This window comes from Podarcis liolepis, assembly GCF_965112155.1.
Source record: "Podarcis liolepis genome assembly, chromosome: 13".
Taxonomy (NCBI): domain Eukaryota; kingdom Metazoa; phylum Chordata; class Lepidosauria; order Squamata; family Lacertidae; genus Podarcis; species Podarcis liolepis.
Genome location: NC_139573.1, coordinates 20,878,334 through 20,890,974, shown reverse-complemented (window position 1 = coordinate 20,890,974; position 12,641 = coordinate 20,878,334). Strand labels below are relative to the sequence as shown.

The 12,641-nt window shown below is 46.5% G+C and overlaps 2 protein-coding genes across 5 annotated transcripts in view; one reads left to right on the top strand and one right to left on the bottom strand.

Annotated features, from left to right (window-relative positions):
- Positions 1 to 1,966: 1,966 nt before the first annotated feature.
- On the bottom strand, positions 1,967 to 11,204 carry PPP1R15A (protein phosphatase 1 regulatory subunit 15A). Its single transcript, XM_083471939.1, has 3 exons — positions 10,966 to 11,204; positions 5,799 to 7,272; positions 1,967 to 2,912 (listed from the first exon to the last, which is right to left on the bottom strand). Exons 2-3 carry the CDS (start codon positions 7,263 to 7,265, stop codon positions 2,652 to 2,654), a joined length of 1,728 nt encoding a protein of 575 aa, XP_083328065.1. The 5' UTR covers positions 7,266 to 7,272; positions 10,966 to 11,204; the 3' UTR covers positions 1,967 to 2,651.
- PLEKHA4 (pleckstrin homology domain containing A4) overlaps positions 2,917 to 12,641 on the top strand; it is a 49,698-nt gene continuing 39,973 nt past the window's right edge. For 3 of the 4 annotated variants that reach the window (XM_083471784.1, XM_083471789.1, XM_083471783.1), the window contains exons 1-2: positions 2,917 to 2,949; positions 9,077 to 9,261. In XM_083471784.1, coding sequence (XP_083327910.1) covers positions 2,932 to 2,949; positions 9,077 to 9,261 — 203 coding nt within the window. In that variant the 5' untranslated portion in view covers positions 2,917 to 2,931. The remainder of the gene's footprint in view (positions 2,950 to 9,076; positions 9,262 to 12,641) is intronic. The other variant, XM_083471787.1, reaches the window with a different exon arrangement.

Sequence of the window (12,641 nt, the reverse complement as noted above, 5' to 3'; positions counted from 1 at the left end):
TTCTCAGCATATTATTCTCTGCATATTGTAAAGTTATACAAATCCTTACATTAGCTGTCTACCATGTTGTATGTGGCCTGTTCAAATAGGCCAAAGCGCAGGCCTGTGCCAGCTGCCATCACGTGCCCAGGTGAGTAGCCTTTACCCACTATCTCATTTCATAGGCAGTCTCTCCCTTGGATGGAAAATAATGTGGGTGTGACAGAGAGCAACCTGTTCCTTCCCTGAGTTGTGCAGTCTGCTCTTGAGCTCCACCCACGTGCGTTTCATGTGCCCTGTGGTTTCATGCATCTGCTTTCGATGTGTTACCTTCCTTCCTTCCCTCCCCATTTAGAAATGCACCATAGGGCCGGGCCCCACCTGCACTCTACACGCAAAGCAGCATTGCACCACTTTCAATGACCCCCAAAGCATCTTGCGAAGGTTGGTTTGTTAAGGATGCTGCTGAAGGTTGTTGAGACCCCCATTCCCCTCACAGAGCGACAGTTCCCTGGGAAGAGGGGTTGACTGTTCCCTCTTTGGACGTCAGGCTCCTGCTTCCATCAGATCCAGGCAGCATGTCCAGTGGCCGGGATGATGGGAGTTGGGAGTCCAAGAAGCTACAGCAGGAGTGAAGAACCTTTACCCAGATGTTGCTGAACTAACCCCCCCCCCCAATTCATGGCCACTGACCGTGCTTGCAAGGCTGACAGGAGTTTTCATTTAACAAGTTTGCCTTCTGCATAGCAAAAGTCTACCTTTGGGTTTCATAGAACCAGATCATTCTTTTTCTTTCTTGTCCTCTCGCACTAGGCTGAACAGTGTGGTACCAACAGGCTGCCATCTTGCTTAACTATTTACCTCACAAAACCCATCTTAACTATTTACCTCACAAAACCCATCCACCACCCTCAACTCGAGTTAACAGGACAGAAGCTCAAGTTATTTCTAGTAGGTGCTGGCTTCAGTTTGCCAGTCATTTATTTTTAAGGCCTTATGAGTCAGTGCCCTTTGGTATGCAAGACTGCATTCCTAAGCCATGAGAGAACAGAAACGTCATCCATCATAAGGTTGTTTGCGAAGAGCTGATACTGTTCTGGCTCTTTTCTTACTCCAGTGGCTTTTTCCTTCCTCTTTTGTGTAAACTTGGAAGTTCTGCCTACTTGGCAGGTTTAAAACTAGGTTCCGATTTGACAGTTCCAGGAAATAAAATCCGGGGAGGGAGGAAAGCAAGGGACCCAAATGGGAGAGATTGCTTGGCTTTCATCCATTATTTTACTCTGTCTGTTGCCACCATCCTAAATAGCATCAGTGGTGAGGAACAATTCAAACTAAGGGCCACATTCACCACTGGGCAAATTTCCATGGGTGACATTTCTGTGGTAGGTATGGGCAAAATTAGGCTGAGGAACAAATTTAGAGAGGCTAGGAGAGCCAAATTAAGGGCCCAGGGCCTGACACCCCTATTCCCCGTCCCACAGCTACAATTCTTAACAGGGTCAATCCCTTTTCCCAGGGATCCATTGAGAAGTGTAGAGCTCTGAGGGTAATAAAGGTCTCTTAACAACACTTGGCACCTGTAACCTACAGTTCTCAGGATACTTTGGGGGAAGCCATGACTGTTTAATGATGCTGCTTCACTTAAGAATGTCGATGGGGCTTCAGAGGGAAAGTAGCAGCAGGCTTGGGGGGAATCCCAGGCTTTGCAGAAATACCAAAAAATTAAGTGGGAGTGGGGGATTGCCACCCTACACTTTCCTGTGATTTCCACCCTGCCATCACTTTATCACATAAAGTCTGATTTTGAGATACAGCTTTTGAGGCATGTTTGTTGCTCAAGACACCCCTATCCCCCTGGTGAATAAACTCTAGTGGGTGCTTCTAGTCACAAATAAGGGGTAAACATGTGTTGTGGGGAGATTTCTGAAATCAGCCTTCAATATTACATTTTCAATAACCAAGAAGATGATGAGGGAATACACAGTCATAGCTGTAATTTTTTTATTATTTAAAAAAGTAATAATTTGTGGACAGATAAATTATACATACAGACATCAAGTCTCTGCTCCATCCTGGGAGTTCACATCACCATTACTCATAATTTAATACATATTTTGAAATTAAGGGGGGGGGAATACTACTTAAAGAAATCTCAAAGGCTTGCTTTGAAAGATAACTAGCATGTAAAATAGAAATACATTAGGAAATTCTGTCCACTTAACATCATGTGTAAACTAGAGCATGCACATAACACACTGGCGTGTCCACCAGGGCCACCAATTCCTTGTGTTATGCTACACACATTGCAAACTAAGGGCCTGGCAGCCACATCCTTCAAATCAACTGAGGTAGTAGCAGCTTTACATCAGTGCATTTATTCAGAAATATCAGAGCACAGAAGCTCTTGCTCCTCACAGCAACCTCAGGGCCCCACTTCACCCTGAGAGAATGTGGATTTCAGGCCCAGAATTAAATCTTGCTACATCACACACACACGGCCTTCCTTTCAGACCCATGAGCCTCCCCTTTCGACCTCCAGTGTTTAAAAAAAGGATTCAATTTGGCTCTCAAAACCTCAGAACTCTTTATATGTATCTCTAATGGACGGTTTACTTCATGGCGGCCATATCTTGAAGAGCCATTTCATTTCTGACTTAATCTGGAGCCACAGCTTAATCTGCCTCAGCAGAACCAGAAAGGAGAGGGGAGTTGTTGTTGCCTTCTTCTTCCTGAACCCCATAGATCTCCCTCCAAGCTTTGGCCCGGTGTTCCTCCCTCAGGCAAGGCTCCAAGATGGCTCCCATTTCAGCAATCCTCCGGCGGAAGCGGCATCGGTCGCGGGCCATTTCTTCCCAGGGGCCACGGCGGGCAGCCCGAGATGCGTAGCTCCAGGCCACCAGTGGGTGAACGGTCACCACCGGAGAAAATCGGACCTGAGGAAATTGAGAGGCTATGAGGATAGTGGGACAGGTATCTTCTTGCTCTTAAGCAAATTTATGCCAATGCTACTAAACTAAATAATTGGCTAGACCTCATATAGTTAACAGGTTGGTTTTTTTCGTCCTGTAATGGCCCTGCTGAATCCTACTGTCTTTTCTCAGCTAAACAAGCCAAATATCATGTTTTAAGGCCACCACTGTGCTCCAGGGGTTGGGAAGCTGCTTCTCTCCAGATGTTTCAGGATGTGCAACAGGTTATCATCCTGGCTGTAACCATTCCAGCCAAGGACAGGGAAGAACAGCCTTGTGTTGTCCCTAGTTTTAGTCCACTTCCTTTTCTGTGGGTACTGAATCAGGACCTTAATTTAAACTTGCCCTAGGCAAGAGAGATGATGCAAACCACCTCTTACTCCTATTTAGACACCATACATGAAAGCCAGTGTAATAGAATAATGGAACTGGAGAATTAGATGGGACCCCAAGTGTTATCTAGTCCAACCCCCTGCAATGCAGGAATCTCAACCAAAGCATCCGAACAGATGGCCATCCAACCACTCCTTAAAAACCTCCCAGGAAGGAGAGTTCACCATCTCCCAAGGGAGACTGTTTCTCTGTTGAACAGCTCTTACAGTGTCAGAAGTGTTGGAGTAGGACCTGGGAGCCCAGGGTTCAAATCCCCTACCAAGCCATGACTTTCACCTTGGACCAGTCTGCTGCTCAGACTAAACTACCTCACAGGGTTGTTATGCGGATTAAATGAGAAGGGGGCGAAACCATGTACACCATCTTGAGCTCCTTGGAGGAAAAAAGCGGGATATAAACACTAACAATATATTATCTATTATTTTTATTTACTGTACCATCTCAAGTGATAGGTGTGTGGAGGCTGGCTGTGGCTGCTCAAGAGTAAGGCAAAGGCGCGCTCTACCCATGCTCAGAGGAACACTTTTCCACGACTCCTTGAGTTCCATTGCTAATCTCTAGCTGCGTCTTGAGCATCACTTTGGGTTTCACACAACTGTGGGCACTGCACACAGTTGCATTTCCTAGCTGGAGGAAGAGAGGCTGTATACAACTGAGTCCTACTCAGAGTAGACCCACTAAAATGAACCCAAGTTGGTCATGTTAATTAACTTCAATGAGTCTACTCTGAGTAGGACTAGCAACCATAGGTTTCTGTTGTGGGTGTCCACTTTGCATTGTTCTTAAATGGCTCTTGTTATTTTGTGTGCTGTTCTTCTTATATTTGGGGCATTTGTGGAAGGTGACTAAGCAAATGACTAAGCTCAGCTTCCAATAGATCTGCTGACACTCTATGGACAAAAGGAGGGAGGGGGAACAGCGAGAGGAAGGCAGGGGAGTCCTGTCTGCTGGGAAATGACCCCAGCCTTACATCATCCACTTCCTGGTTGGTCATGTTGCATGATAGGGATGTTACACGATATTTCAGGATGGGCGAAACCAACAGCAGGACAGGGGAGGCCAAGGAGCGTTAAGGAGATTCCAGGGTAGTGCTTACAGGGAACAAGGTGGGGTGCAGAAAGTAAAAACTAAGGGCTGAGTAAGGTATCTTTAGAATGGGAGAGAAGGCAGCTTAGAAAAGAATGGGCGCAGCCAGGATTTATGTAAGGGGGGCAGGCTTTATGTTGAGGGAGCAGAACCCAACATTATTGATTTACTTGATTTTAATCTTTGTTGGAAGCTGCCCAGAGTGGCTGGAGAAGCCCAGCCAGATGGGCGGGGTACAAATAAATTATTATTATTATTATTATTATTATTGACAGCCCCTTTCTCCCTGCGCAACAGCCATACAGTGGTACCTCCGATGACGAACTTAATTCGTTCTGGAGGTCCATTCTCAACTTGAAACCGTTCTTAACCTGAGGCGTGCTTTCGCTAATGGAGCCTCTGGCGCGTGATTTCTGCTCGCATGCATCCAGGGGCAAAGTTCGCAACCAGGAGACCTACTTCCAGGTTAGCGGAGCTCGTAACTCGAAGCGTTCGCAAGGAGGACGGTTTGTAACCAGAGGTATTACTGTTCAGTTCTCACCCCAAGACACACACAGCATGCTCACTTTTCTTCCTTTGAGGAAGAAAATCCCTGTGAATACATAATTTCAACAGATGGAGCTTTCCCCATTGCTCCAACTCAGGCCTATTCTTTAAAATGGTTTAGAGCTACAGTATCACCAGAAACACTTTGTTCCCTGCTATGGCCATACTGTGCCCATCAAGACCACCAGAGTACCCTAAGCTAGGCATCCTTTACCCTGTGAGATGCCCGCTTTCAGGGGTTTTTAAAAATAGCTTTTCAGTTCATCAGCTAAGAATTCAAACCGCTCTGATCTACTGAGGCTGACAGAAAGAATTGTTTATCATTGTAAAAGCCTGTCTGAGATGCCTTCAATTGTTTAAAAAAACTTGAAAAGCAGGAAGAGTGTTATTTTGATTAATTTATGTAAACAAAAGCTATACCTGTTTAATTTCTGCCTTAACTTCAGCTGTCAAAAAGGGCACAGGGTGGGGTGGGGAATAGCTTCTGTAACACCCAATTTTCTACTCATAAGCACTGTTGTGTAAACATAGTAGTTATACACAGCAGTTAAGTGATAAAATTAGGAAGACTTCCTGAAACATTTGTGAATGAAATGGGCAACTCTAGTCCAGGCTAGTAATTTGTGAGGGGCAGAACCAAGGGCGTTAGCAATTCCTAATTATGGAATGTCTCTCTCTCTCTCTCTCTCTCTCTCTCTCTCTCTCTCACACACACACACACACACACACACACACACGTTTCTGAACTGTCTCCCTCAAGACTCATCCTCTGGAGAACCTAGGGGTTCTGGTTAGTCCACACACAAAGTATTTAAAGCAACTCACCTTCTTAATCACCTGGTTTGCCTCCTGGGAAACGGATGACACTTCTGTGGTCACAGGATCAGAGTTTTCCTCAGAGTCTGGCTGGCAACATTTCTGAGCTGGATGCCTGGAGGAAACTCTTGGATTCCACTTGGAACGTGGTCGCGTTGGTGGATTACACAGCTCCTCAGGCTTAGAATCCAGCCTTGTCTGATAAAAGGTGACCGTGATTTCCTTGTGGTTCTTGGCCTCAGGCTGAGGGGCAGATGTGGGGGCTTGAATGGGCTTGGAAAAGCAGAGTGGGTGGAAAGGGTCGTTCCTTGCAAAAAAAGATTCGCAGAGGCTCTCCAATACATCCTGATGCAGAGAGTCTGCTTCCGCTTCCAGATAGTTCTCCCCATTCCCCGAGTGCCCTCCAGACTGAATGTTCTCTTCCATCTCGTCTTCGCTCCACCAGTCCTCTGAATCGTCACTGCCATCCTCCTCTTCCTCTGATGGACTGTAGAACAAGGATAGGACAAGGGGGCTTTTGGAAACACAGGGGACTGAGTTGAACACACCCTTATCTCCACCTTTCTTGTATTCTCCTATCTCTTCCCCATCCTTTGGGGAATCAGATGGACTTTGCCCATCACGCATCACCAAATCCCCACGAGATCCCAGGCCCTCCTCGTTTCCCTGGGAAGCGGAGGTACTTTCCAAACAAAAGCCCCCTCCAAAATCCTTTAACTCTCCACGGTGGCTACAGGAACCTTCCACATTCTCCCTACAGTATCCGCCAATATTCAATCCTTTCACCAATGCTTGTGGATGGCAACAATATTCCAGCCATTTCTGGGGGGAACTCCCAAGGTTCTCTCTGCCTTCCAACGCCATGTCTTCTTCTGAAGAAACGTCCCAGTCATTTCCAAGGTCGTAGGCAATGGAAGTGCTGATCAAGTACGGTTCAGAAATGCCATCCTCTTCCAAACGCATGCTATCCATTTTGGATGGACCATTAGAAGCAGGCAGAAGCAGTGCCAGGTCCTCTTCAAAATGTCCGCCTTCAGCCAAGCTTTCCGTATCCCTTTGGGGGTAACACTTGTGACCATCCAGGGAAAAGTACCCTAGATGGGCAGCTTTCAAGTTTCGCCCCTCCACTTTGCTTTCTTCTCTTCCAAGTTCCTCCCAAGTTCCTCTTAAGAGTTGCTTCGTCTTCCCTAAGATGGGCACTGTCCCCTTGGCAATGCCCATCAACACAGCCCTCACCAGGGTGGCAGGGCTATGCTGCCAGAGGTGCAACCACCTCCTCACCCAGTCCAAAGCAATCTGGGCCATACGTCCAAGAATCACGGCCGCCATGTTGAACTTGCCAGCAGGGCTGGACCGGCTCGATTCGGCAGGGAGGATTTTAGCCATTTTGAGCCTGAAGGGGTCACACCAAACCAGCAACCTCTCTGTGTCTGAGGGGGGTGATGTCAGTTGGCTGGATGTGATGTGAGGGGGCATCTTAGACCTGAAAAGAAGCAAAGTGAAAATAAGCCAACAGCTATTAAAAATCTGATAATGGTGCTGGGGAAAGCCCAGAGAGTCAGATTCCAATATGCTTTGTTTTGCTGCATTATAAGAAGGGGTCAGACTTAGGCCCCATCTGCACTATACATTAAAGTAATAGGATACTGCTTTCAAACAGCCATGGCTCCCCCCAGAGAATCCTGGGAACTGTCATTTGTTGAGGGTGCTGAGAATTGTTAGGAGAACACCAAGCCATCTCACAGAAGTACAGATTCCCAGAGTGGTTTAACAGTCAATCCCTCTTGCCAGGGTACTCAGGGAATTGCAGTTCTGTGAGGGGAATAGTGTGTGTGTGTGTGTGTGTGTGTCCTAACAAACCCCAGCCCCCTTAAACTACACTTCCCAGAATTCTTTGGGGGAAGCCATGACTATTTAAAGCGGTATGATACTGCTTTAATATACAGTGGTACATCTGGTTACGTACTTAATTCGTTCCGGAGGTCCGTTCTTAACCTGAAACTGTTCTTAACCTGAAGTACCACTTTAGCTAATGGGGCCTCCCGCTGCGTGATTTCTGTTCTCATCCTAAAGCAAAGTTCTTAACCCGAGATACTATTTCTGGGTTAGCGGAGTCTGTAACCTGAAGCATCTGTAACCTGAGCTATTTGTGCCTCTAGTTCAGCTTTGTCTTCTTTCAACTGGCAATAGTTTGCCAGGGTTTCATCTCCACTACCTGGTCCTTCCCTCACCGCCCACATTTTATTTTTTTCCTGGAGATGCCAAGGATTGAATCTAGGAAGTTCTTCCTGTAAAGCATTTCATTTACCACTAAGCTGTAGTCTCTCCTGTAAGCAAGACATTTAAAACACACACACACACACACACACAGAGGAGATACAAAACCTGAAACCTCTCAGGAATCCACCTGAAAGGCCTGTTCCCTTAATCCAGAGTGTGGAAGAACAGGTTGCTTATACTCAAGCTGTAAAGTATTTATTACTTATTTATATGGTATTTTATATGCTGCTTAATTTCTAAGCTGTGAGTAAAGGCCTTCTGTGTGTAACCAGGGCTGCTATGACTAAGCCCAGTATGGACAGAGACTTGGCACCAACAACAGATTCTGGAATGGAGGCCTTAGGCAAGAAATGCCCTGAAGGAGAATGGGTTATGGTATCAGTAGCAAGTAGCACCCTTCCCCGACTGATATTGCATTTTGGGGAGCTCAGAGTGTATGTATTATTTGTTCCAAGCAATATAATGATATGTGCAATGGCAGCCTGCTGTTTTTTTTGGAGGTTGTTTGAGGGCGGAATATGAATGGTTTTAGTGTTTGTTTAACTGTTCTTAACAAGAAATGCTTTGGTGAGTGTTTTCTTTTGTAACAAAGTATTTTTTTAAAAAAAGTTAAAAATAAGAGGAAACTTTAATACACACCTTAACTTTGTACACAACACACATTTAAAGCACCCCCCCCCCACGAAAAAAAGAATCCTGGGAATTGTTACCAGTCATAGAACTTACAATTCACAGCACCATTAGCAAGCTACAGTTCCCAGGATTCTGAGATGTGCTTTAAATGTATGGTGTGTACGCACTCATGAAGTGGATTAGGAAAGGCCCAACTAAGAATAAGACTCTGGAGTAAAATAGGAGGTAGGAAGTTAAGGCATGGGGCAGGAATCCTGCACTTCTAGGCCCTTATCCCCACATTCCAGCAAGATTACTTCCGCCCCCTATGTGTGCCTCAGTTTATCTCTCTCTCTTTTTTTCCTATGGGTTGTTTTCCTGGCTTGGATGTGTAGGTTGATTTAATCCAGGGCGCGCCCCAAACAAGCTCAAGCAAGTGCCCCTGGAACGCTGGCAACACCCCAGTCCGGAAGCAGAAAGGGGGGGAAATAACACAACACACACACACACACAGACTGGATTCCGGGTGTGCAGCTGTCGGGGAGAGAGGAAGAACAGCAAACCTTCTGACCCACAACAGGTTAGAACGGGAAATGGTGGGTAGGGGGAGAGGAAGGGAGGGGAGGGGAATGTTCATTTGAAGATTTCCAAAGCAAAAAGATGCATGGATTCCTAGGATTGTGGGACAGCAGCTGGAGAGCACCCCGCTTTTGACAGCAATCTTAACGATCAAAGCCCTCCTCTAAAACAGGAAGGGGGCCCATTCAGAAATAGACCCCCTCCCTACTGTACAGGACAACTGTCACACTCTCCAGGGTTATAGCTGAGGATATTCCTAACGTGAAGTACTGTAAATATTAAGTTTGGGGTAGGGGTGCCGAAACTGTGGCAGTAACAACCTCATTGTCATTCATCCTAGTCCGGTAGGTAGGATGGGATATTTTTGAAAATGTGGAGCGAAAAGGAAATGGTGCAGTTTCTTAACTAGCTGTGCCAGGGAAGGTAGAAACCAAATGAGGGTGAAGTTCAGTTTCTGCTTTCTGGTCTTCCCTAGGAATTCAGTATTGGGGGAAGTGGGAAATTGTGGCAGTATGAGGGCAGAGGAACAGAAAACGAAATCTTGGAAGAGCTCAAAAAGAGGAGTGGATATAACTAATGCATTTTTACAAAGGGGAGGGGAGGTCTGGGGTGCAGGTTAACGGGGGAAATGACCCCCCAAAATGCAAAAGAGGACATAGAGGCATAGATAAGATACAGAAGGCTATTGTTTTAGGACTAGCAGTGCCACAATTTGGGGAAGGGGTTCAACATAAAATAAGGATACTTTAAAAAAGAAGAACAGCAAAAATATAGAATATTTGTTACTGAATCTTGAGGAAACTACTGGAATGGGGTATCTGGAGATCTCCCCCACATGGATAATACTGGGGTATAGATTTGGGGCAGGGCACGAAGACACCATTCTGAGCCCCGCACATAGCCGTCAACTTTTCCCTTTTCTTGCGAGGAATCCTATTCGGAATAAGGGAAGTTCCCTTTAAAAAAGGAAAACGTTGACAGCTATGGACCCGCATTAAGCGGGATGTGAGGTCGATCTTCGACATCTGTCACCCCATTGATCGCCAGGGTTGATTTGGCTGATTTGGCTGGCTAGGCCGCTCCATGTGCATCCTCGGTGGAAGAGGACGACCATCCCAGATAAAAGGAGTGTACCGTTCTTGGGTCAAGGGTGTACGATAGCTGCGCTCCCCTGCCAGAACCTCCAAACAAGCTCGAGAACCTGCTTGCATTAAGCAAGGACGAGGACGTAGCAATTAAGAAGGGTGTAGGACTTGGGTGGATACCTGCGGAAGAGATATACGGGGGTGGGGGCCGGCACAGTGCACGCACCACCAGCGGGAAGGAATCTGGAGAGGCGGGGTGGTAGGCAGGACTCCTGGGTGACTTCTGGCTGGCAGAAGACCTGGGTCCTAGGACTGAGGAGCCGAGGAGCCTGGGTGGTGGTGAAAGAGGCGTGGTGGGCGGTCTAACTCCCAAGTACAAAGCGAAGGAGGGATCCCGGGTGATGTGGGCGGGGAGAAGGCGAGAAGCCGGCCGGGATTCCTGGGTTTTCTAGGAAGGGATGGGAAGATCGAGCGGTTAACAAGCGGTCTGCGAAATTCCCTGGTCTGGCGTGGGAGCGGAGCGAGGTCTAGCTGTTCACAGTACCTGCGGGGGTCCAGGACTCCTAGGTTCCAAGGAAAGGGGAGAGAAAGGACCCAATGGTGGACTTTTGCCTCCTTACCTCTCGAATCGAATTAGCCAGTAACAAACTCGCTCCAGCAAGCAGCTGCGGGGTTGGCGCGGTGATCGGGCGATCGAGCGGCGGGCTTGGCAGAAGAGCGGTCGGTCGCGGCAGAACCCATGTCTCTCAATCGGCGGCGGCAGCTGTTTTTCTTCTGTGAATAGGAATAGAATGTTTGGATGCGTCGTTGTTGACGCCGAGTCTATATAAACACTCGTTCTGGGAGATTACGTCACCACATTGTGACGTTCTGGAACGGGGCGGGGCCAGGGGGAGAGACGTGACCGAAGGAGGGTTGTGGGGAGAGGGAGGGGCGAGGAGTAGAGTATGGACGGGTGGGTTGGGAAACAAAACGTGAAACGAAAGTACTTGCCTCCGTCGTTGACTCTCCTAGTAGAAGAGAGGCTTCGTTCAGAAAACGCTCCTCGTACTTTCCATTTTCATTTTTTAAAACTGGTGGGATTTACCATGATCAATAGAGAAATTAACTTTTCTTTTTTCCTGCCTAGAGCAGCCATTTGCAAGGTTTATTGTAGCGTAACCTTTGTTTCATCACAGCTACCTGGCCATTTACTGTATTCTCAGCTGGAAAGTAACTGTCTATGACTCCTTTTTAATTCCACCCTTCCTCCAAGCAGCTCTGGGTGACTTGCAAAGTCCCTTTTACACCCCCTGTTTTATCTTCCCCAACAGGCAGGTTAGGCCGAGAGAAAGTTAGGTTCTTCCTTATTCAATATAAAGCAAAGTTGCTCACTTTGTAGGCACAGAACAAGAGGCTTTTTATCAGGGAACAGGCTAACAACAACAATAACAGCAGCAAGATGAAAGTCACCACAAGGACAAGCTAAAAGGTGGAGTCTTGGCTCCAGTCCATAATAATTTGAGACAATAGTTAGTCATTATCAAGTATTAGTCACTTTCTATGCAATAAGAAGGATTACAAATTACCACTTTTTCTGTTTTTACCTGAAACCAGTGACCATCGCCAGTACACATTTACATGCTTTTTGCTTCTACTTTTCATGCAGATGGTCCCAGCTACAATCCTTGTAATCTCCAGGTAGAATGGAGAAATATTACCTGTCCAAAACCCTGAAGAGCCACTGCTAGTTCGGTGCAAAGACAATATTGAACTAGATGGGCTCAGCGTAAGGCAGTTTTCCTGTGTTCCACACCACAAGATGCAACCACATTTATTCTAGCTTGTTGGACAAAAACGAACGCAAAGGATTTACATCAGGTAAATGCACATCAGATACCCACCCAATGAAGTTGAAAAAATAAATTGACAAGGCCAGACCAGTATAGTGGTACCTTGGGTTACAGACGCTTCAGGTTAGACTCCGCTAACCCATAAATAGTACCTTGGGTTAAGAACTTTGCTTCAGGATGAGAACAGAAATCAAGTGGCGGCAGCGAGAGGCCCCATTAGCTAAAGTGGTACCTCAGGTTAAGAACGGTTTCAGGTTAAGAACAGACCTCCAGAACGAATTAAGTTCTTAACCCGAGGTACCACTGTAACAGGAATAATCTACTACAGGACACACAGCCCAATATGTATACTTGCTATTGCATACATATTGTTGTACACAGCTCTGATATTTTGGAGAAGACAGCATATCAACAGTTTTACAAATAAAAGGACAAAAACGTCACTTGTTACCCACAGCTCTTTT

Coding starts and splice junctions, on each gene's coding strand:
- PPP1R15A (XM_083471939.1), bottom strand. CDS start 7,265: ATGCCCCCTCACATCACATCCAGCCAACTGACATCACCCCCCTCAGAC. Junction 2,913..5,798: donor CAAACCAGGTGATTAAGAAG/GTGAGTTGCTTT, acceptor CAATTTCCTCAG/GTCCGATTTTCTCCGGTGGT.